Here is a 23,204-nt window from a genome sequence, read left to right as displayed (position 1 = left end):
ACATCATTTTAAAAAGGCCAATATCAAGTTGGGCTACAAACGAATGATTGTTCTTTTCACCGGGGAATCAGCTGATTATTTTGGATGAATCCATTGATTGTTTAGTGGATAAAATATCTAAAAACAGTTCAAAATGCCCAGCACTTCATTTGTGATAGTGATATAAAACAAAAAAACAACAACAAAGTTCTCCAGCACTTTCACTGACAAATATTTTACATTGACAAACACTCTCAAATGTCTGTGTAGCTGCCAGTAACTACATTATAGTGTGTTTTAAACCATTTATCAAATGTGCATAAATCGCCTAGTATGTCTTTTAAATGTTAAATCAGCTTGTTTATCATCTCAGTCAATCTAAATCAATAATTGAATAAAGAAGAGAAAGAAGATTTGCAATGTCTATAAAGTCAGATTTATAATAAATAATTGTATAATTTACCTGTCCATTAAAATAAACCATTAGTTCTGTTCATGGACTGGATAAAAAAAAGTCCTACATTAAGGTCCTGTCCTTTCATAAAGTCTATAATCCTGTCCTGCGCGTGTGTCCTCCGCTCCCCCAGGTGGCGCCACTTACACTTTGTTCATCTAATTTAAACTGATTTTTATCATGCAGCTGTCAGACAGACAAACTGGAGTAAACTACCACCAGCAGTGAGTGTGAGTGTGTGTGTGTGTTTGTGTGTGTGAGCGCCACAGGATCGAGTAAAAACATTAAACGTGAAAATGCATCCTGTCCGAGTGTCGATCCCGTCGTTTCGTTCAGAAAACAATTCGGTGGAGAAAGGATACACGGTAAGCTGCTCACTAATAACCTTTGCCTGCATGCCTGTGTGTGTGTGTGTGTGTGTGTGTGTGTGTGTGTGTGTGTGTGTGTGTGTGTGTGTGTGTGTGTGTGTGTGTGTGTGTGTGTGTGTTTGCCTGCTCTATTGCTGTCATCAGTTTGTATCGTGAACTCACTGAGTTCACAGATCTGCCCTGAATTCACCTTGTTGTTTCACACTGACAACATTTCAGCCTTCAAATTCAAATCAAAGAAGCTAAAGAGCCGAAACTCACACTGGCATTTGAATTTGTGTCTAAGTAAAGAGCCACCGGGCGTGTAAACAACCCAGCCAGCCCTGCAGGCCCCCAGCTGTCTGTCTGACACAATAGAAAAGAAAGTCTGACCTAAATATGACACAAATCCTTTTTTTTTTTTTTCTTGGAAGGCTACACTGTGGCTTTCAGTTTGATTGAACTTCTATGTAACTGGGAGACTCGTGAGAGACAAATAAAATAAAATAAAGTCAAAATCAAAGGCTGTAATGTCCTGACTTTTAGTCCGTACAGTGCTTCAGGGAGGCAGAGAGTCCTGGGCGGCTGTTTGTAAACTACACTACTTGTTTTCTCTTGTAAAAGCTTAAAATATTGTCTGAACTCTCAGAAGCTCTGGTGGCCCCTTTTTCTTGTAATTTTTCTTGTTTTTGTTTTTTTTTATCTTGGGAACCCAACGAGGGGCCCTGACCTCCATTTTGGGAACCACTGCGCAATAGTTTGCGTCTAGCTTCGTGGCAGGATACTGAGGAAGGCTCTTTCCTGTTCCAACGTCACCATGCTCAGTGCACAAAGCTGTGAGGGCGTAAAGAAATGACAGCCTTCCTTAAAGAGTGCAGGTTACAGCAGTTTAAAAAGGCCCATGGTTTTTAGATTAGATGTTTAATAATCACTCATGGATCCAGAAACGGAGACTTGAGATTTGAGGTGTTCAGGATGTGTTGATAATTATTACTTGTTGTTTTCCTTTGTGTTCATGTTCCCCGTAGAGAAATGCAATGACAGCACTGCCGTCATTTATGGTAAATTTCCTCGCTGGTGAGAACAGCGACATGTGTGCAGTGACTGTGAATCTTTCACTGACGAAACCAACTGAGTGAGGGAAGTGGGAAACGGTCCATGGAGGGATGTTAAGATCAACCCTGACAGATGTTTCCTCTCGCTGACATCGACATTAACTGTCTGTACAGAGAGGGGACGTTTCTGACTGAGAGATTCCCTCAACAAGCAGTCTTGACAGGGTTTTTTTTTTTATTTCTTCTGTCTTTCAGGTCTTTAAAATTGACGTGCTGATGAATGGCAGACAACATACTTTGGAGAAGCGCTACAGTGAGTTCCACGCTTTGCATAAAATGGTGAGATTTAATACAGATTTTTACCATGATTTATTGGCATCCCTAACTTTTTCCCTTTTAAAATATGAAAACTACGATTTCTCTACGTTAATCACTGGGTTCGGTGCTGATATTTGAGTTGCAACATCATTTCGCCGTCTGTGCAGGCGTATAAAGTACTAAATGTCTGTTAATCAAACTACTGAAAATCAGCTGACAATTATATTAATAAGCGAGTAATATTTCAGGTCATACTTCAGCCTCTTCACTGTGGGGATGTGAAGCTTGTCCTGCATCATTTTAACCTGTGAAACAAAAAATGAGCTAGGCCTTTTTCCAACATTTTATTAACTAAACATTTAACTTTTTATTTATTTACATGGAATTCCTGTGTAAAACTAAGAAGTGTGTACAGGAAATCACAGCAGAGAATAGATATTCAATTTGCTTCATATTGGTTAACCATGTTGACCACGCTAGTTTGTTTCGGGTTGCAGTCTTACAGATGACTTCCTCTTCCTGCTCTGCTCATTAATGCACACTGTGTTTGACTGCAAGTGTGTAAAAAAATGAATTACAGCTGAAGTGTGTTTAACTGCTCCAGTTTCAAGGTCCTGGTATCGCACATGCCGCCTCACTCTCACACTGCCATGATTTACAGGGACACCTGAATACAACAGAGCCATTGTTAATGTTATTATAGGTCTAAATATCAGCTGGTTAAATCTGATTTTTTTTTTTTATTTATTATTGATCAAGTACCGGTTGGTTTTATATTTGATTAAATATCTGTCTGAACCTTGTGGACATTTGCTGACAGTTTAACTGTCCAAATCATTTTTTTTCTAACATTTTTCAATTCTTCCAGCTGAAGAAGAGCATAAAGCCGCCTGAGATCCCCTCAAAACATGTGAGAAACTGGGTTCCCAAAGTCCTGGAGCAGAGGAAGCACGGCCTGGAGCTCTACCTGCAGGTACTCTGACACTCCTTCACCCCACCTGCTCAGACTTTTTCCCCTTAAATGAACTAAAACATTTTAGATCATACATATTTCCCCATTTACCAAATACAATTTTTGTATAAACATTTAAAATGGAGTGCAGATGTGGGGAGGTTAAACAGATTGTTTAGTGTTCCCTAAAAAAGAGGTCATCCAGAGCTCTTCGGTTCTGTGTCGCTGCTTCGTCCACACACTGAAACCTGCTTTTGTTTTGTCAGACTATAATTATGGAAAATGAGGTTCTTCCAAAGATATTCCTGGATTTCCTGAATATCCGCCATTTTCCTTCAGTGCCAAAAACAGAAAGCTGCGGGTAAGTTGAAACTGCAGGATTTTTTTTTTATTTTTTTTTTTTTTCACAAAATAAGACACACAATTTGTGGTGTTGTTTTGTTTGTTGCAGATTTTGTTCCCAGGACAGTGGATGTGGCATAACTTTGAACTTTTCCTCTTTCAGGTCATTTGATACAGAATCGGAGGAGTCGAGGTGAGTCGTTTAGTTTCCTGTGTTTTGAAAACAGCAGGTTACGTGCTTGTTTTGCACTTTAACCAGTTAAACCTCCCGTGACTGTTTGCTCTGCGTTTGACCTTCACCCAGCGTGTCAGTGACGCCGCCTGTCTCTTCTTTTACATGCTGCCCATGAACCTACTTGACTCTGTTCAGTAAACTGTCCCATCAGCCGGTCTTGCTGTTCCTGAGAGACCCCTACCTGCTGCCCCCTGCACACGGTGCGTTCAGGCTAAAATCCCCTTTTGTTCCACCTTTAAAACAATCATTCAAACTGCACAGTTAAAAAAAAATGATTACATATTTGTAAGTTTGCTGTAAATCTACTGCACAGATATTTTTCAGGCTTATTTATCTTACCTCTTATAACAAAAACAAATAAATGTCTTCTTTACTTTCAGATGCGTTTTCTAATGTCGTGATTGAAGGTGTGGTACACGGAGTTTTCTACCCAGATCTTCAGCCGAGGTAGAGCTGCAGACTGCACGTCACTACAAACGGATGCTTCATATCTTTACACCATTTTAGGTGTGCAGCAGGAAGAACATAACATGCAAAGATCAACTGAGCCTCATTTAAAAAAACATATAACAAAAACCCATTATTGAGAAGAAAGAAAGGACACCTGAAACCACATTTTAAAGCATAAACACTAAATCATGTTTTGTCCCTATGATCTCAAACTGTTACATGATAGTATGAGCTATGAACCTCTGTCAGCTATAAAATGAAACGGATTTAAAGGTTAACTTTGATGTTTTGGGGTAGAGCAGCTAAAATAATCACATAAGGATTAAGAAGATTATTTTCAGGAAAAATAGAGCTCAGTACATTGCATTGAATGAAATTATATTTTCTTTCTTTTTTAGGAAGGTTATGAGTTGAATAAAGATAAAGGGTCAATTGGAAATAGAACTGAGAGGCTCATCAAAAAGGGAATTTTTTTATTTCTTATTTTAGTGGGTGTGTAGTACAAGACGGTGAATGACCTTCTCACTCTGGGACACTATAGAGGAAATGCTGATGGCGGCTGGACCTGAGGGTTAGTTTTCCAGAGGCAGAGGCGCATTTTTGGCCTGCAAGGACACAGCACAGAGGGCAGGGAGTTTGGCGCTGGATGAATCACGGGCTGCAGATGGGGAGGTGCCCCTCCCTTTATACCACCAATGATGTGGGTTTTTCTTTTCATTTTTTTTTTTTTTTTTTGAGCTGCCAACTGGAGCCGGCTGAGGGACTGAGTGGCACAGCGGATCGTTCCAGGGGTTGAAGAGGGTGTTTGTGCATTCTGGTGGCACTGATAGCTCTGTGCTGCATTGAAGGGTGGAAGTGATTTGAGCTTCATAAATAGATGGTGGCAGCGATGTAGACGTTTGTGGAGAAGGGCTGTTGCATTTGACGGCGGTGCTCGAGAGAGCTGCTGGAGGAGCAGCTGAATAAGAAGAAGTGGGTGTCATCGGAGTTTTAGAAAACATGCTGACGAAGAGAAGATTAGTGGAAATTTAGGCTGACTCTTCATTTCTTATTTATAGTTTTTTTTTACTTCCTTCACTTGCAGCTCCGCCTCTCTACAGACACGGTGAGGTATGAGCCTTCATTGGAATTAATCACAGGGTTAGGCTTGCCGCTCCCAAAAATCTAAAATATCTGAATCCATTTCAAATCTGGGCAAAACAATGTAAAAAAAAATATTATTGATCTGTCGATCAAAACCTGACTAGAAAAAAACAAAACTGAATAGAAACCTGCCTGTCCCTATTAAATCTCACAAAATTTTTCATCAGACTCTGCACACACACTGACCAGTGACAGCAAGCTGCAGGTGAAGTAGATTTTCACATCAAAAGCTTTAGTTCTGATAACACTTAAAGTAAATGCCAGTATCTCACACCAGTCGTATTACACTTAATGTTGAAGTCACACATCATGTACAGACACAGTTGAGGTGATCATGTACAGAGAATCTTTTTAAAAGAGAGATTTAAAAGACTGAAAGCCAGTAAGATACTGTGCAATATGAAATAAAATACAAACACTCTTTGTTGTTTTTTTTGTAGATGAATTTCATCTGTAAAACTACAAAAGTTGTCAACACTCCAAATTACTTGTAGCCTACGTGAAACATTACGTCGCTGCGTGTCACTTTGTGGACAGTAATTGTTGACCCAGCAGTTTTGTGATATGCCTTTTAGAGCTTTCTTATGTGACTGGACCTCCACGACACAACACTGATAACTACACGTCTGTGCTGAGTGAAATGAAAACAGTAGAGATCATGATTCTATGTTTTAACAAAGTAAATAATTTCCTAGGAATCCATCTAGTAGATTTATATGTATTTATATGGTGTAATATTGTGTGTGTAATTTCTGTGCCATAACCTACAGGGAACACTGAACTTCTACTGTAGCACTTTAAGACGGGCGGTGTGTGAAATACTGACACCAATAAAATTCATTATTTCCACAAACCTTGTTGGTCCAACTCAGAAGTTCAAGTTTATTTTAATTTAAAAAAAAAAAAAAAAAAACTTAACATTTATGGACACCATGGGCTCTTTATTAGAAAAATGATTAGAAAAGGCTGCTTGATAGACGAGCCAACATCATTTTTTCACATAAAAGATCAGAACCGTAAACTCAATGAAATCTCCACATATCCTGTAAATCTGTAATAATGGCATCTCAAACTTGTTCTGATTAGAGCTGCTTTAAAAACTGAATGTGTACCAAAAAGACGAGTCATTAATAAAAATCCCGTTCATGTCAGCAGGGTCACTGAAATCTGTTCCCTTTAAACATAAAGCCTAAGTTCAGTCACATGCTTTCACCTCGGTTCTTCATCTTCATCCAACACAAAGCAGCATCAACACTTTAGCATATATTTATAACATAATCTTCGGCAGATTGCATAATGCCTTGAAGTCATAGGGAAAGATACTGATGTGCCGCTGTAACAGAAACTCATCCTCTGCAATAAATTCAGATTCATAAACAAATTGTAAAACAAAATGCTGACTTCACATTTGGAAATTATCTGGAAACCCAAATATTTCAGGGGCATAAAAAATTAAAAAATCTTTGATCACTGGGTGCCGATGTCCTGGTGTAGTAACAGTCCAGTTGTAAGAGCACACACGTTTCATGAAAATGTGTGATTCAGCAACGAAAATCTTTTGGCTTTAAAGTTCTCCGTGACCAACTTCATCTTTGAGCCGCTCGTCTTGGTTGGCCTCTGACTGAGGTTCTCTCATGTTGGCGAAGGCGACTTCCCTCGTCAGCTGCTCCATCGGAGGAAGACCCACCGCCAGGTTTCGCATTGCGATGGCGGTCATCAAGACTCTAGGAGACAAAGGGCCGGAGTTACGGATTAAAAAAAAAAAAAAAAAAGTTTTTGGTTGCAAAACCTGGAATTTTGCTGTGTTTTCGGACAAACTCACCCTCTCCGTATCGTGTAATATTTCTTCACAGTGAAGCGCTCCAGTCGTTCCAGAGCACCAGCCTCCCTGCGTTTCTTCACCTCCTTCATCCGCCGCTGCCTCTTCAGGAACAGACGCACGATGGGGTCGGTGGCGTTGACCTCCGACCCTTTATCGCCTTCTGCAGCCATAAGAGGCTGCAGCTCAGGTGGAAGAGGCTCAGTTTCTGTGGGTGAAACGGACAAGTCAACGTCTGATGAATCTTTTTTGAGTTATCAAGCCAGGTTAATGCATTGTCATGGATCCAGCCCGTTCTTGTTTCCAGGGCGTCAGATACTGCCGTTTCGTCAAAGCATTTGGTGTCAGGGATACGCACAAAGGGCCCTTTCTTCTATTCTGCCATTATCAAACGCTTATCTGACCAACCGGGTCAGATAACGAAGTCATGTGACCAAATAGAGTGACAAAGTCTGCATAGGATGGAGGTCAGGGGTGATTGAGTAAAACAAACAGCACTTTTACCCAAAAGACCGATGTTCAACTCTGTTAGAAAAGTCAACGAGAACATTTTAGGAAACGAAAGTAAATTACTTGCATAACTATTTAAAATACAAAATGTATGTTAAGGATGGTGTGGCCCCTCCGCAGCCCTGAACTCACCATGGAGTCAGTCTGGGATTACATGAAGAAGAACTGAGGTCCCAGATGTTCAGAACAACCTCACCTGCCGAGTACCTTGAAAAGCTGCATGAGTGTACCAGTAGAGCTGAGCCTGTCTTAAAGGAAGTCGGCTGAAGTCAGTTTTGAACTGCTGCTGTGTTTTCACCTGTTCCGTTGCGAACACGCTCCTGGAGGTCCAACAGCTTGGTGAAGTTCTCCTGCAGCGCCGCCTCTGTGGTGTTGACGTAGATGTACATGTAGCAGGAGGGGCCCTCAGACACCGTGTACACCTTATGATAGGCCCCCGCAGGCACCTACACGCATTCACATCGTGTTACCAACACTTCAGTGGGTCCAGGTTGAACAGCAGCTCATCAACAGTGATAGTGGTGTGTGACTGTACCTTCATCTGCTCACCAGGCTGCAGAGTGTGGTTCTTTTTCTCCTCCACTATCTCCACGTTCACCTGGCCCTGCAGCACGTGGACGCTGGTGTTGCCCAGATCTTCGCTCACAAAGTTTTCTAAGTGGAGGCCTAAAAAGTAACACATTCAGTTAACACAAAGGCAGCCTGTGTAGCAGCAATTATTCACAGCTACACTTTTCCATCCGCAAGAGAGAAATAACAAGGAGAGGTTTGTAACCTGGGAAATCGGCAATAAAGACAATCTCAGTCTGATTGTCCAAACTGCCCTCGATCTCCTGGAACTTGGTTCTCCAAGGTGAGAGGTCCACCAGCAGAGGCATGAGCCACAGGTTTGGTTGGAAAGGGGACCAATCGGCCTTCACGATGTCCACTCGAGGATCAAAGATCCTTCGAGAAGAGTCCAGAGCAAATTCAAAGACTAACACTCATCAATACCATCATCATGATGGATAGAACATAACATTAACGGCTTTTTCGTCTCAAGCAAAAGGCTCTCGTACCTTTGCTGGAAGCGTTCATTGATGGACACCCAGATGTCAAAGTAGAGTTCTGGATCAGAGATGTTATAGCGAGGCAGGAAGTGATTGAGGCACGTAGAATACTGCTTCAGCATGTCTCCGTGGTCTTTCCAGCGACGGCTCTGAGTGAACACCTGCAGTACACAGACGAGATTATTCCCAATTTATTTGTAAATTGTCTTAGCTAAAATTAAGAGGCAATTACAATCCCAAAGGTCAAGTCAGAAAGAGGAGACAGCAGTGATAAGAACTGTGTTAAAAAAGCAAAGTGATTTAAGGATGTTTTCACACCTGAAAGTTTAGACTGAAATTTGAACCAGGGTTCCTGTTTTTGTTACGTTGTGTTCATGTGATTTCTTCACAGACCAAACTACAATTAAATATGTTGTTTCCTCCTTTCCCAATGTGCTACCACAAGAAGTTTCCCTTCGTGGCTCTCTAACAGAATACAACTCCTTTCCACTTTCACCAACCGCAACACTCTCAGGCGGAAAACCCTGAAGACCCACTTCTTCCAAAAACCTGTTGTACTGCGACCCCTTTTCACTTCTCTTCCAGTTCTATTTATTCTTATATACTGTTTAATGGATGTCAATAGCCTGCCTCAACTTCCTGTAATTGGTCCAAAGAGTGTTTTCACAGGTCCGAGGCACCTTTCAGACCCGCTACTTTGGTTACGACCAAACTGAAAAGTCTGAAGGTCCAAACCAAACAACATTACTTTGCCACAAAAGCAAAACCTATCATTTATGTCGAATATATGTCAGATATACTTTATATACATTGTTAAGATAAGCCGAATATATGTAGTTCATGTGTCATTCTTATACCGTGTCAGTGTTTTCCGTGTAACTCACCCCGGGGTTCAGATATCCGATTTCACCAGTTTTTCCATCCTTGTAGGTGATCTTAACATGCTGATGGCTGCGGGAGTGAACCATCATGTCCCATGAGTAGCCGTAAAGGCCATTGGTCCAGTTGTTGTAACCCTGGAGACAAACAACATATCAGGATCATTTCATCACCATCTTTACTCTTTTCCCACTTTAAATTCACCATGAGTCAGGAGAAGAAAAAAACATGTTTGGAGACTAAATGATGGAGTCTCTACTTTTTTTTTTTTTAGAGCTGCTGTTTGCTGTGAACCAATGACTGTTAACTCTGATTAAGAAACTATCCGTGTGTTAACTCAGAGAGGGTTTAAAAGGCTGTTCTGAGGATCACTGTGCAGAAAAGTAGTGAAAGAAATGTGTGAAAATAGTTTTTTTTTTTTCATTGTCTATTTAATCTATAGAAGCATTTTTTTTTTTTTTTTTTTTTTTTTTTACTGATAAAGACATGCGAGAACGACGTACCTGTGTGATGAAGTGGGAGTAAGGCAGGAATAACTGTTCAATTATATAGAGAATTGTAAAAATGGCTCCCAGCTTCTGCTTTAGTCTCAGTTTGGGAGCTGTGGGAACAGCTGGGGTTTCCTGCCGCTCAGTGCTGCAGATCTCCTGGTAAACACAGGACGTGCTGTGCTGGGGCTCCGGTGAGGTGAACGGCAGGACAGCTCTGAGGAACGATGGGAAACGGGCGAAGAATCGTCTTGGCCAATCAGGGTGGCAGAAGAGAGGACTAGTGGCCAGCATTGTGTAGGAGAACATCCCTGGGGACGATACGTACAAGTTAAAATGGCGCAGCATAAATTAACGGTAGAATTAAAAGCGCTCCTTATGTTTTGAATGAAACACGGCTGCAGACTCACCGATGCTGAAGAGCTGAGAGTTCATACAGTGGAAGTAGGACACAAAGAAAAACGCATAGGGCCGCGTGGCATCAAAAAAGAGCAGATAGCCGGCAGTCATATCCAGAACCAGACCGCCTCCGTGCACCACCAGTAGATTTATTAACTCCACAGGAAGAATCAATCTGGAAAAAATGTGGGTGCACCTTAATCAGAGCGTAAGTGCTGAGATACAACCATCAGTGGTTAAAGGCGGCTAAATAATACCTACTTGAAAGGATCAAAAAGCCAGTGGTGTGCCAGGTATGACATCGAGTATCCCTCCACCCAGTCCGCATCCAACTTTTTTACTCCAGCGATGAAGTATACTATAAATATCTTTTAGGAACACAAAATGTAGACGTGGTTAGATCGCAGGTGTCCGTTAATAATTCACAAGTTGAAAAATAGACTTTATGTTTGACTGGAAACCAGGAAAGTCAGTTATGTGCACACCTGTGACCTCAGCACCGTGTAATTCCATAGAGGCACATGAGCATTTCTTATGGAGGGCCTCCGCAATCCATCGATGGACCTACAGATACACACGGATATAAATGACGGAAACGATCGAGCGCGCACACACGCAGGCAGGCAGATCAGTAAGCATCGCCTCACCAGTATCTGTTTCCTTCCATGAGTGTGAGCTGAAACCCAATGAGGCCATAGAGGTATGAGTGGTTGTTCCAGGCTGTTTTGTCCAGAAAGAAGATGTACCAGTACGTCGAGATGAACATGAGGCAGGAGAGGCGGTAGAAACAGCCAAGCATGATGCCCAAGGCGCCTTTGATTAAACACATAACGTTGGTTAACAATAATAATAGTAAGTTGTTGTTACTGTTAAATACTTTTTTTAAGTGACGACAAAGAAGATAAATAAAACTGGGGGCCTGGAGTTGGTGACATAGGATCCATCGTTTTTGGAGTTTTGCTGTTATGAGGGGTTAAAAGTGAGGATATCTCAGCCTTTACTGGTTTTAAAGATGTCTTAGATTTCCTCCCACATTATGGAGCTGCAACACTTAGTTTAAATGTGGGGGAAATTAAGACGTACTTTTTGCAAATTAAAGCTGCAGTAGGCAATAGTATCGTGTTATAATATTAGTTGAAATAACTAATTTTGACCACTGCATGTCACTAACAATATTTAATGGAAGGGTTCCTTTAAATACGCGTGTCTGTGAGCACCCGTCCATCTGAATTTCAGTGTTTAAAAAAGTGGAACTGGTCTGAATAAAAACAAATCAATCAGGGTTGGCCAGCAAGTAACTACCAATCACAGCGACTCTCTACAAACAAGGGTCATCCAGTCTGCACGTACGAGGTGGAAGGAATGTGCATGTTCAACTTGCCAACTAACGCTTTACCGTTGACACAAAATAAATAATCGATAGAAAAGAACTAAAAGTGTAACACATACAATTTGGATATGAACGTAAAATGTTTTTTCAGACATAATTTAGTCTGGCATTGTAATGTACACTGTTGTACGCAAATAGAAATATAATAAAGTTAAAAGTTGCATGTGACATATATAGAGGGATTTATATACATATATTTATATAACAAACTACTATTTACAACATAGTTAGCTTTACTTTAATTATCTGTTAGAAAGAAAGTGGAATATTTAGAGAAAGATATTGGCTAAATACTGGAAATGCTAAGAATATAAGTAGAACATGGATTTGTACTCGGGCTGGTGCGTTAGCTTAGTAAAGTACTAGCTTCGTAGTCTGAATGATTTTTTTTTTCATCAGTACTGATTTACTTGTGGTGTCATTGTGTTCTGCTGTCTGTTTGCTTTTTGTGTGTGTGTGTGTGTGTGTGTGGGAGGAGGGGGGGGTAAGTGGAAAATTGCAGGACTGGCCTTAATCTTTACTACAGTCAAGTGTTCCCAGGGAGAGTGTTTCCTATAAAATAACTGCTCAAAAAAACACTCCGGGGTCCGTCTCCTCTCCTGTGTAGCCTCTGTAATCAGTGAGGTGGGAACGTTTCACTCTGTAATCTCTGCCATGAGACAAGAAGTGTGACCCACCGAGGAACATTACCACGTAGACGAGGTACATCCAGTCCAGCGGCAATGGCTGTAAGAAATTGAAGAGGGGAAAGCGACACACAGGGGCCCCGTCTAGGTACTTGTAGTCCAGGTGACTGAGGCCTCGCTCCTGTGTTACGTCAATAGCCATCAGCAACCCTGCGTGAAAGACATGTGATGAAATGGGGCACTATTTTGCAACGGATTGGAGAAAAGCTGCATTCCCAGTAGCCAGGCTGAAGAAATGATTTTTTTTTTTTTTTTTTTTTACCAAACAAGCAGCGGAAGATGCCCAGAGATGCAGGGTCAGTGGGGCGGTTCAGGAGGGAAACCAGGCTTTCCCAGGAGGTCAGGTCCTCCTTTTTGAACCCAAAGATCTGCTCCATCTTGCTTTTGGTCTGCGGTTTATCAGCTTTCGGAGTTGCATCCTTCTTTGCAGTTTGTTCCTCTCCATCGCTGCTCACAAGAGCACCTAGGGATCACAAACACGATATAAAGTAGTGTTTATGACTAAAAGCAACATATGGTGTACCAAGTTGTGGACGAAGTCTTTGTGCTCTATTTAAAAAAAAAAAAAAAAAAAATTGTAAAAAGCGATTTACAAAACGTTCAGCTCTTATTTACACCATAAATACGGCGGTAATTTCGATAACAGCTTATCCAGTTACACGTTGGTTTAAATGCTTATTGCTTTGAATAAACAACAACACGGCGTCCTTCTGCCTGTCGCTGCTAACAACAACCTCACCTCCAATAGCGTCTCTCGCCTCCATGATTTAAAAAAAAAAAAAAAACGCAGGATTTTGCTTCGGGACAGGGGCTCTCTCTGGTAGCCCTGCCCCAGACGGAGGTGTCCTGCCTGGTCAAGTCAATGAACCGGACAAGGTTTACGTGTCACAGTCCCACACAGAGGTCCGGAGGAGGAGGATGGTTTGGGAGGGATTGGAATGTTGTGAAAGAGGTGCTCGTCGTCTATTGGCTGGTTCCGACGACGGTCCCACCTAACAGAAGTCACTTCTCCTACGTCATATCCTGGTTGAGTCGTCGCAAATAAAATATTTTCCACCTGTATGGGAAATAATCAAAGCATCAGCAGAAAAGTAAATATAATGTACTGGGTTTCTGTTTTATTTATTTAGCTATGACAGAATCTTGTTTTCCTTTTGAAAAAAAAAAAAAAAACCGTAAATTAATCAAATTTGGTTGTAATGTTTAATCATAATTTATATGTACTTAGATATTATAGAAGTGCTCGGTATTTCAACAGTAACATTATTTAATAACAGTGCTTGTGCACCCTTTGGTCTGATTGGTTGTTGTTGTTGTTTTTTTAAAAATTGCACTTCATATTTTCACAGAAAAATGACATGACCAACAAAGAAGTTATACCTCATCTTCCAAAAACCTATGATAGTATACGGCAAGAGGCTGCTTAGTTATTTTTCTTTGACAGACAGGGTCACAGGATCTTACGCTTCAGTCTGGTAGTGACTTCTGGCAACAAAATTTCCTGCAATTATGAAAAAATTGTGAAACACTAAATTTACAATGGTACTAACTCTGATGTCTTTTGTGACAGCTTTTTTTTTTTTTTGCAGTATTTTAAGCCTGACTTGATTCGAACACCGCAGAATTTCACTGGAGAGTTGTTAGCAATATATTTAGGCTATTTCCTTATTTTGAATATAACAAAATAATATACTATTTTATGAATAAAATAATTCACACATCCTTTGCAAAATCCTGTTATATATAGAACTGCCTTTAAAGCCGTGTAGATACATCTTTTAATGTTTGTTTGTTTTGTTTCATAATGCTGTATCCCTTACAGTTTGGGATTATTTCTTTAAGGGTTGAAAGGTGACAATCTCTTTTGGTCTCTGTTGGCTGTAGAGACGGTTTTGGCCGTTGTAGATGACTTTAGACTAAACACTTTATCTGACTCAGAAGTTAAATTAGCCTCCATTCATTGAGGTTCCAGTCTACCTGGGTTATTCAGAGTAAGTGGATGTAAGAGGCTTTGAAGTGGTCTGAAACAGAAAGGACTTGTGGACTTGTGACCTCTTAGACAGACAACTGGGTGTAGGCTGTTTAGGATTTTTTCGCATCACGGAAACATGTTGCTTCTTCTTTTTTTTATTTGGCATGAAGTTAAAATGTGACAACACACACACAATTTATAGGCAATGTAACACATTTAAGTTGCATGGTGTTTTGCTTTTTTCGTGCAGGCTGTGTTTAAACATACTGTGTTACTAGTTTTCACTTGCCTGTCCATTTCACCACCCATGTGTTGGAAAGAAAATACATGTACTTTTGTGTACCAAATTATGTCGTTAACGAAAGTTTAAATTGTTACAAAAACGCTCAAAGCATGCTTGCTGTTGTGTTTTGTATACGGAACTGTTGGTCCTCTTTTGCTTTAAGTATTGAGTTGAAAATTACACATTTTAACGAAATATTTTTGCACAATTTTACAGGATAAAATGTCGAGGTAAACATTTTCAGCGATAGTTGTGAGTCTTGGCTGTTTGAATACAATCCAGATTTTTTATTTTTTAAGTTTGCGTCCAGAGTGAACCCGTAGCTTATTGATTTGGTATTGCCCATTGGACTCACACAGATAAACCAATCAACAGGGTTCAGCTGCTTAATTGTGCAGAATTGGAGGACAGGTTTTAATATTTACAAGTCTCATGGGATGACTAGTATCTGACTAAAGGCTTGCGATAAATCCAAGGTATGGAAGGTACCACTATCACACTGAACACAATTAGACGTGTGTTAACAAAACAGGTTGATTCGTCATATATTTGACCGACTTTCTCCAGGTTGGTGTAGTTCCTCCGTCTCACGGTAGGGGGCGCCGTTGAGCACAGCTGCCGCTTGTGTGACGTAGAACTGTTGCTAGTAACCACCGGGAGAAGAAGAATAACAAAAGCAGCCGCAGATTTTCAGGGTAACACATCATCTCCCGCCTCCGCCTTTACTTTCGCTCCAATTGTGAAAGATGTGACTGGAACCAGAGTGAGTTTTGCACTCCGGGGGCTTTGCGTGGAGTAGCGGCCGGTGAAAAGAGACGCTGTTACTGGTTTCAGACGTGCTTTTGTTTGGGAATCTGGCAGCTAAGCTAGCTCCGGTGGTTAGCTGGCTCGTCACCGTCCGACCGGATCAAATCAGCCGGTGGTCACCGTTTCAAGGGAGCCGACGCTTTCCCCTCACCACATCCGGCGATAATCAACAGGTGAGTTATCCGAGTCGTCGCTTTTTGGTCATAATGCGGTGGGTCTGGTTGGTTTGTTTGTTTGTTTGTTTGTGACCTTTCATCAGACTCTGTTGTGGACGCATAAACGTCACTCAGGTATTTACTTGTTATTTCATCAGTTTCTAAATAAAATACAAGCACACGCAAATCTCAAAGCCTTGTCAGGCCTTTCTTACAAATAGTAGGGCCAGGAAAAACTCACAAGTTCAATCTAATGCCATTTGCCTGCTTCTAAACTGGAGTTCATCCCTATTTGATGAAGACTTTCGTGGTTGTACAGGGACACGTGCTGTTCTTATGTTGGTGATGTTTAGTGGTGATTTCAAAAATATCCCAATATCGTTTTGAGAAATGTATCCCAACATGTGGTGTGTGATGTCCAAGGCTTTTATTCCTTTCATGAACAGTCAAAACAGTTTGTTTTTTTTGTAAACTGTATATGGGCTGCAAATAACAATTATCTCTTCTTTTTTTTTTTTATTGATTACTCTGTTGATTATTTTCTTAATTCATTGATTTGCTGTTAGGCCTTAAAAATGTTAGAGAATGGTGACCCAATATTGTCCCGTGTTTCCCGAAGCCCAAGATGTAGCTTAAAGGTCTTGTTTTGTCCCAACCAGCAGTCCACAGCCCAAATGTGTACAGTTTATCATCATGAATGACTACAGGAACCAGAAAATATTCACATTGTAGCGCTGCTTTTCTAGAAAATAATCATCCGTGATCAAAATAGCCGGTGATTAATTCTCTGTTGATCAACTAATCGATTAAACTTTGGATGTTGGATTGTTGAACAAAACAAATGATTTGTCTCGACTAATTGGGCAATAAATGTACTGTTATTTGGACCCCGAAAGGAAAGTAACTGAACAACCGCAACACCAGCTATAAAACAATATTACACACACAGAACCTGTTCTGATGATTTTGACTTCTACAGCTCTTTTGCAATGTTACGATACGTTAGAGCTGCTCTGTTTGTGTCACGTCTCTTTGAAAGGGTAGAGATGGGAAGTCTGGGCAGCAGGTTCCAGTCTCCCTCTCTGGGACCAGAGGAGGCTGCAGAGGGTGCAAGTACCAGCCGCAAACACAGCTGTGAGTGTAAGAAGAGGAAACGAAATGCTCAGTGTGACTGTGACAGTGAACAAGAGGAGGACGATGCCATACTAGATACACCTCGCAGGCAAGGACCAGTAATAAGTTCCGTATCGCGTATCTTCAGGGTGGCAGGATTTTGTCTTACTCTCGCTTTTGTTTCTTCTTTCTGGTTTTGTTTTGCGGTTTCCAACCTTGAGCAGGAAGAAACTGAAAAGCACATCAAAGTACATTTATCAAACGTTGTTCCTGAATGGGGAAAACAGTGACATTCGCATCTGCGCTCTGGGACAGGAGTGGGACCTCCACAAAGTGTACCTGTGTCAGGTAAAACCAAGAAACCTCAGCATCTTATAGAGTAGGTGATGCAGTCTTTCATGCGTGTAATCGTTGTTCATCATTTAATATTCTTCCTTCCTCTGTTTCTCCTTGTTGTCCCTTTTTCTTTGCTTGCATCTTTCAGTCAGGGTATTTCTCCAGTATGTTCAGCGGCTCTTGGAAGGAGTCCAACATGATGGAGATCAACTTGGAGATCCCTGACCAGAACATCGATACTGAAGGTAAGAATCACAGAAAAAAAAAAAGATGTTAACTGGGTTGCTTTTTGTCTTTGTTTTGCCGCTGGCTCTTTACTGCTCTGCGTCCTTGTAGGTCTACAAGTCGTATTTGGATCTCTGTACCGCGACGATGTTCTGATCAAGCCCAGCAGAGTCGTCAGTATCCTCGCTGCGGCTTGTATGCTACAGCTGGTCAGTACATTTTAAAGGAAGTCAGCTGAAATGAGTAATGTGAAAAATATGCTGCAGTCGTATGATTAGTAACCTAATTAATTCTCGTTCTGTTAATTATGACAGGATGGCTTGATCCAGCAGTGCGGAGAAACCATGAAGGAAAACATCAGTGCGAAGACTGTGTGTGGCTATTACGCTTGTGCGAGCATCTATGGCCTGGATTCAGTCATGAAAAAGTCCGATTTGAGATATATTTGAATTACTCTTATCGCTTTGATTATATATACACATGTATTGATGTGTGTCTCTATCTGCAGGTGTCTTGAGTGGCTTCTTAACAACCTGATGACCCACCAAAATGTTGAGCTGATGAAAGAACTTGGGTACGTCTGTGAGGGTCTTCAGTTTCGAGGTGGACAGACACTTTATTTGTCCCCGTGGTGAAACTGGTTTGCAGTCTAATCACAAGGCATTTCATCACAACATCACTGAGCCACTGTCACACAATGACCAATGGCATCCTCATGAATTCTGGATCTGTTATTGGTCAGTAGAGGGGGGACAATATCGTCGCCCAGATGGAAACGGTGTAAATGAAGGGTTCCTTTTGTTTGCTACAATGTTGTTTGCCTTATTAATCTGGTTGTCCGTGTAAACTATCTGTTTTCCATACTTGGTAACGTGATTCCTAACGGTTTACCGACTGTTTTTGCTGTTTTTCTGACTTTTGCCGTGACTTGGTGAAATTGCCAAGCCAGCGGATGATGTAGAAGACTGACGCAATAAAAGCACAAACATTTGGAGCATTTTGTTGAAAATGTGGAAAAAGTAACAGATTCTTAAACAAGTAGATTCATTGTTATGTCTTCGTGGTCATGAGGTCAGTCCACAGCTCTTTCTAACATTATTCTGCGTCGATTCGTTACTGTTATATATTTAGCACACAAATTCATGTTGTTGTTGCGACCAGTTTCAGTGCTGTGACTGGGTTTTTTTTTGGTTTTTTTTTAAGGTAACAGTTTAATAATCATGCTCTCCGTTTGTCACCGAACCGCGTTCACAGGAGCGAAGTGATGGAGCTGCTCATCCAGTCCTCGGACCTGTTCGTGATGCAGGTGGAGATGGACGTGTACACCGCTCTGAAAAAGGTAGGAAATCATTCACGCGTCATCCTGCTCCGATACAGTCACTGTACTGTCAGCTCTGTTGTAAGCAGACTCCCCGTCATTTCGTCTCCCCGCAGTGGATGTTTCTGCAGCTCAATCCGTCGTGGGACGGCCCCATCAAGCAGCTTCTGGCTGACGCTGACGCCTGGCTTTGCAAGCGCAGGACAGGTGCTGTGAAGCATCCGGATTGTACCTTCACCTTGTGTTTGACTGCTGCTACTCCTACACGTGTTTGTCTCTCACCTACAGACCTGTGTGAGAAAGAGCCCTTCTTGAACACCGAGGAGGGCGAACCGTTTTGTCCCGTGTTCAAGCTTGTGCGACTCCAGTACATCATCAATGACCTCGCGTCCGCTCGCATCCTGGAGAGAGACAACATTTTGCCTCCTGGTAATACGTGGCTCTGTCTGACACAGTTTTGTAATGAATGTGCTTCCGCATCCTCTTTTTTTGCAGTATATTGTTTTATGTATCGTAACATCCCTGTATTATCTTTTATGCACTGTTAAAGTTTTTTCTCTTCACACTTTATATTCTAGATTGGCTAACGTCTGTTTACAAAAAACAGTGGTTTGCGATGCTCCGGACAGAATTTGAGAACGACAACGGGTGAGAACCTGAAACTAAAACATTGTAATTAGTCTGTGGATTAATATTATATACAGTGAACATTTAATGCTATTTTAATGACATTACTGTCTTTGTCATTAGTCCTCAGGAGCCTAACAAAGAGGAGTTTGAGCGTAGCAGCATGAGATGTGGCAGAAAACTGACGAAGGATGGAGATGTGAGTTGGACAGCCTTGCAGTTGCAGTGATGTTTGTTTCCACACAGTTTATGTATTTTGATTCATTTCTGCAGAAAAAAAAAAAGGTGATGTTTTCCTTTTCTCAGTACTGCTGGCGGTGGACGGGCTTTAACTTTGGCTTCGACCTGCTGGTGACCTACACAAACCGCTTCATCGTATTTAAAAGGAATACTCTGAGTCAGCCATGTGGGGGCGCTGTGAGCCTACAACCTCGGAGGCATCTGGCCTACAGGTCAGTGGTGCATTCAACCACACACAGGAACATGTAGCTTCAAATCAATTTCCTTATCTATAGATATCGTTTAGTACGATCAATATGATAAATAAGCCTACAAGCTGACTCTGAAACAAAACAAATATTTTGTGTCATCACATTTGTTAAAGTTGCTGAGAACTGACTGTAGAAAGTTCAGGATGCATGTTGAACTTCAGCAGCTACATTGGAATTAAAAGTGATGTGTTGTTGTTATAATAATAATAATAATAATAATAATAATAAAGCAATGATCAGCAGTCTGTTATCTTGTCTACTGAAATTAAAATAGAAACCGTGAGGCATTTGAGATCATAGTTGAATTATGCACCTGAGCTTATTTGGTTGTTGTAAATAAATATAATGAACTGAACTTGGAATAGTTTGACATTTTGAGAAATATGTTTATGAGCCGAGTTAATACGATTAGATTAGATGTTACCATTGTTTCCTTCTGTTTTCAGGCTTCATTTACCTCTCAGGGATGTAAAACATCTCAACTCCCGGCAAGAAAAGCAAATATGTATAATTCCCCAGAAGGACCATTTATTTCTCTAGAAGCCATGTGTCCTTCTGAGTACCTCTATTCCTCTAAATGACCTCCGTCTGTTTTTATTTGTCAAGGTTACGTCTTGCCTCCTTTGACAGCCGTGGGAAGCTGGTCTGCAGCCGCTCAACGGGCTACCAGCTTCTCATCCTTGAGAAAGACCAGGTCAGTGAGAACCTGCGGACGTAGATCGCTGTATTGTCTCTCCATTATCCTTCATAAACTCCCTAATAACTCCTCTGCTCTCCCTTCAACCCCTCAGGAGTGTGTGGTGATGAACCTGGACAGCCGGTTGTTATCATTCCCCCTCTACGTGTGCTGTAACTTCCTCTATACACAGCCCCAGTCAGACCACCGTCCAGACTCCTCAGAACCAGACAGCAGTCCTCGCAGTGTGTCTTGATGCCTGGCGAGCAGCCGTTCGGTGCTCCCGCTCCTCTGGTAACGCAGAGACACTGACCCAAACTTGTACGTACAATCCACCGCCACATTTACACCATTGAACATATCGTCAACACCATTGTGACACCGGACACATCGTCTGCATGCGCTTCAACTCAGCGAGGTGTTCGGGGAAAATGTTTGTCCACTCAGCATTATGCGTTATAACTATTTATACATGGAGTTCATAGTCGGGATGCTGGATCATTCTTAAAGATGGAAAACCTCCAGATGTTTGGAGAGGGTTGAGATCTGCTCTTGACTCTGCGCCTATAAACTTTTAAAGAATGGCTGCATGGTGTTGGGATCAGTGACTGAGAAGCCCACAACAAGTGTCTGACTTTACATTCATGTCAATGAAAGCACCCTGGATTTGGTTGTCGCTGTGTATGGGGGGCGTTATCCTCTTGGAATACGGGAGCATCTTGGGAGAGGAGCACCACAGAGTGAAACCGAATAGTCTCATCACATTTCAGAGTGCTTCCACGACGTTGACCCACTCTTGGCAACAGGAACTGTGTGTTAACGTGGACGTCCGTTGGATTCTTCAGTAAATACATCTATGTTTGTCTGGTTGAACGTAAACTCCGCATCCGTCCTTCTTCTTCGTCGCTGCTCTGTAAAAAGTGTCAAAAGGAGCGCAGCCGATGACAATACCAGTCAGACGTCACTGACAGGTGCAGTAAAAGCAGGTGTGCTTTTTATCACACTGTGACAGTCTCACTTAGTCATGTCTCCATGTTGTTCTCCTCAGGAGCAGCTTCTGTTAAGGCCTTCTGTCCACCACCTCATTTAAACTACAAAAATTCAACTTGTAAAACCTGAAAAACATCACGATCAAATGATACATCTCAGCGAACCAAAATGACGAGGTCAATAAACCGTTTTACTTCATGGAGACTCACAGAAATATTAATACACCTCAGATTTCCTGATGTTTTCTGCAGTATTTACCAGCTCCACTGTCAAATGTCCATTCACTGGTGTTCAGCCAGCGACCTGCTCTTCTTTGACAGTGGAGTCGGTTCCTGTTTGGCACACGTGGCCCGAACTGTTTAGACTGCTTCCATCAACACTTGAACTACCTTTTGTGTTATTAATTTTGGTCAATATTTGTTTGCGGATATTGTAAATCTGTTGTTACCTCATATTATTTTGAAAATGAATAAATCTTGGGATTTCTCTGTTGTAAAGCAGACACGTACTGCTGGCTCACTCTGGTTGGTATGACTCGCTTGTAAAGCTGCAACTGTCATTGAGTTCAAAGTTAAGGGGGATTTTATTTGTCCTTTTTTTTTTGTTGTTTTTTTTACTTTATTTGTGTTTGTCTGGAAGTATTTTTGCAGAAGAAAATATAAAATTCTCCACTGCCAATAAAACTGCCCTTTCACGTGGGCAGTTACTATCTGCCCATATTACCATCACACGATCCCATCTCCTCCGATCGAGGTCTCCACTGCAGCTGCACTCTCACTGATGTGTTTATCTATCTGTAGCGGCATCTCCCAAAATATAATTTTCCATAATTTGAACAGAATATGGAGTTTTTGTTGCGGCGCTGAAGTCCGTTTCCTACTTTGTGACATTTCCTGCCACATATCGCTTCGATATATAGACGACTGTTGTACCGATTACTCCGTTATTGATTATATCCATCAGTCACTGAGGAAGTTTAACAAACATTCCTGTACAACATATTAACTTCAGAATCATTTGATCTCTGTTGAAAACAGCTGATGCTTGTTAGAGATGAAAACAGTTTGATGAAAACTGACTTATCTTTGGAGTAAATATTAAAGGACGTCTCAAAGATCAGTGTGTCGGTCTCAGACATAAAGTCTGAATATTCATTATAAATGTCCAAAGTCTAAAAATAATCTTGGCCACCAAAGAGCTTCTATCTAATTAAGTTTAGAGTGAACCATTTTATCACAACTGTACCCTTCATCTCGTTATTCTACTTTTATATGATGTAAAGGACCAAAAGACGCTAAGCTGTGAGCTTACCACGCAGTTGTTTCATATCGCAATTATCACTCTCAACAGTTGGCTTTATTATTAGTATCATTGTTAGTCATTACTGCAAACTTGAATTTATTCTCACTTCACCACACTGGCTGCGTAGTTAAACCGCTTTCAGCATCTGTGCTAAACGAGCGCTGACAATATCGTAGATTTGGACCTCCAACGTTGATTGTGGGATTCACATCCGGTCTGCAGCGTGTTTACTTTTCCTTGTACATTTTTATACCATTTACTCAGGCCGCCACCTGACAGTGTTGCCTTTCTTGTACCGTCATTTGTATATAACTGAGAAAATTCCTGTCATCATTAAAATACATGTAAAAAAAACCCAAATGTGTTGGTATTTGTCGTCACCCTGTGTCACCGTGTGCATGCAGAGCTTCTGTT

At 41.3% G+C, this 23,204-nt stretch overlaps 3 protein-coding genes across 5 annotated transcripts; 2 read left to right on the top strand and 1 right to left on the bottom strand.

Annotated features, from left to right (window-relative positions):
* The first annotated feature begins 621 nt into the window (after positions 1 to 621).
* On the top strand, positions 622 to 6,426 carry snx24 (sorting nexin 24). The gene is made up of 7 exons (XM_069164251.1): positions 622 to 798; positions 2,091 to 2,174; positions 3,022 to 3,126; positions 3,372 to 3,466; positions 3,611 to 3,640; positions 3,818 to 3,882; positions 4,063 to 6,426. The coding sequence occupies exons 1-7, from the start codon at positions 730 to 732 to the stop codon at positions 4,131 to 4,133; spliced, it is 519 nt and encodes a 172-aa protein (XP_069020352.1). The 5' UTR covers positions 622 to 729; the 3' UTR covers positions 4,134 to 6,426.
* ggcx (gamma-glutamyl carboxylase) lies at positions 6,131 to 13,408 on the bottom strand. Its single transcript, XM_069164238.1, has 15 exons — positions 13,235 to 13,408; positions 12,758 to 12,958; positions 12,487 to 12,645; positions 11,067 to 11,232; positions 10,905 to 10,983; positions 10,681 to 10,787; positions 10,431 to 10,594; positions 10,036 to 10,331; positions 9,538 to 9,669; positions 8,663 to 8,814; positions 8,380 to 8,549; positions 8,140 to 8,270; positions 7,903 to 8,050; positions 7,098 to 7,302; positions 6,131 to 6,999 (listed from the first exon to the last, which is right to left on the bottom strand). Exons 1-15 carry the CDS (start codon positions 13,257 to 13,259, stop codon positions 6,840 to 6,842), a joined length of 2,295 nt encoding a protein of 764 aa, XP_069020339.1. The 5' UTR covers positions 13,260 to 13,408; the 3' UTR covers positions 6,131 to 6,839.
* A 2,008-nt stretch (positions 13,409 to 15,416) lies between these two features.
* Positions 15,417 to 23,151, top strand: gmcl1 (germ cell-less, spermatogenesis associated). Of its 3 annotated transcripts, XM_069164215.1 has the most exons (15): positions 15,417 to 15,730; positions 16,752 to 16,934; positions 17,050 to 17,173; positions 17,310 to 17,406; positions 17,498 to 17,595; positions 17,701 to 17,813; positions 17,895 to 17,960; positions 18,641 to 18,725; positions 18,821 to 18,911; positions 18,993 to 19,133; positions 19,283 to 19,352; positions 19,455 to 19,530; positions 19,638 to 19,783; positions 20,429 to 20,516; positions 20,614 to 23,151. In XM_069164215.1, exons 2-15 carry the CDS (start codon positions 16,759 to 16,761, stop codon positions 20,752 to 20,754), a joined length of 1,512 nt encoding a protein of 503 aa, XP_069020316.1. In that variant the 5' UTR covers positions 15,417 to 15,730; positions 16,752 to 16,758; the 3' UTR covers positions 20,755 to 23,151. The 3 variants fall into 3 exon arrangements, with proteins under 3 accessions (XP_069020316.1, XP_069020308.1, XP_069020299.1); XM_069164207.1 differs by having other exon boundaries at positions 16,757 to 16,934; positions 18,821 to 19,133; XM_069164198.1 differs by having other exon boundaries at positions 18,821 to 19,133.
* Positions 23,152 to 23,204: the final 53 nt, after the last annotated feature.

Source organism: Embiotoca jacksoni, unplaced genomic scaffold (assembly GCF_022577435.1).
Source record: "Embiotoca jacksoni isolate LCO1_2020_lvr unplaced genomic scaffold, fEmbJac1.0.p SCAF_10, whole genome shotgun sequence".
Classification (NCBI taxonomy): Eukaryota; Metazoa; Chordata; class Actinopteri; family Embiotocidae; genus Embiotoca; species Embiotoca jacksoni.
This window is presented reverse-complemented; position numbering and strand designations above follow the sequence as displayed.

What these genes read in the sequence shown, in the direction of transcription:
- snx24 (XM_069164251.1), top strand. Translation starts at nt 730, where the DNA reads ATGCATCCTGTCCGAGTGTCGATCCCGTCGTTTCGTTCAGAAAACAAT. An exon ending in TCCACGCTTTGCATAAAATG is followed by an intron (nt 2,175 to 3,021) that starts GTGAGATTTAAT and finishes CAATTCTTCCAG; the next exon opens with CTGAAGAAGAGCATAAAGCC. An exon ending in ACAGAATCGGAGGAGTCGAG is followed by an intron (nt 3,641 to 3,817) that starts GTGAGTCGTTTA and finishes GACTCTGTTCAG; the next exon opens with TAAACTGTCCCATCAGCCGG.
- ggcx (XM_069164238.1), bottom strand. Translation starts at nt 13,259, where the DNA reads ATGGAGGCGAGAGACGCTATTGGAG. An exon ending in ACACGGTGCTGAGGTCACAG is followed by an intron (nt 10,788 to 10,904) that starts GTGTGCACATAA and finishes TGTTCCTAAAAG; the next exon opens with ATATTTATAGTATACTTCAT. An exon ending in ACTCCCACTTCATCACACAG is followed by an intron (nt 9,670 to 10,035) that starts GTACGTCGTTCT and finishes GTTTGTCTCCAG; the next exon opens with GGTTACAACAACTGGACCAA.
- gmcl1 (XM_069164207.1), top strand. Translation starts at nt 16,759, where the DNA reads ATGGGAAGTCTGGGCAGCAGGTTCCAGTCTCCCTCTCTGGGACCAGAG. An exon ending in CTGGATTCAGTCATGAAAAA is followed by an intron (nt 17,814 to 17,894) that starts GTCCGATTTGAG and finishes CTCTATCTGCAG; the next exon opens with GTGTCTTGAGTGGCTTCTTA. An exon ending in TCATCCTTGAGAAAGACCAG is followed by an intron (nt 20,517 to 20,613) that starts GTCAGTGAGAAC and finishes TCAACCCCTCAG; the next exon opens with GAGTGTGTGGTGATGAACCT.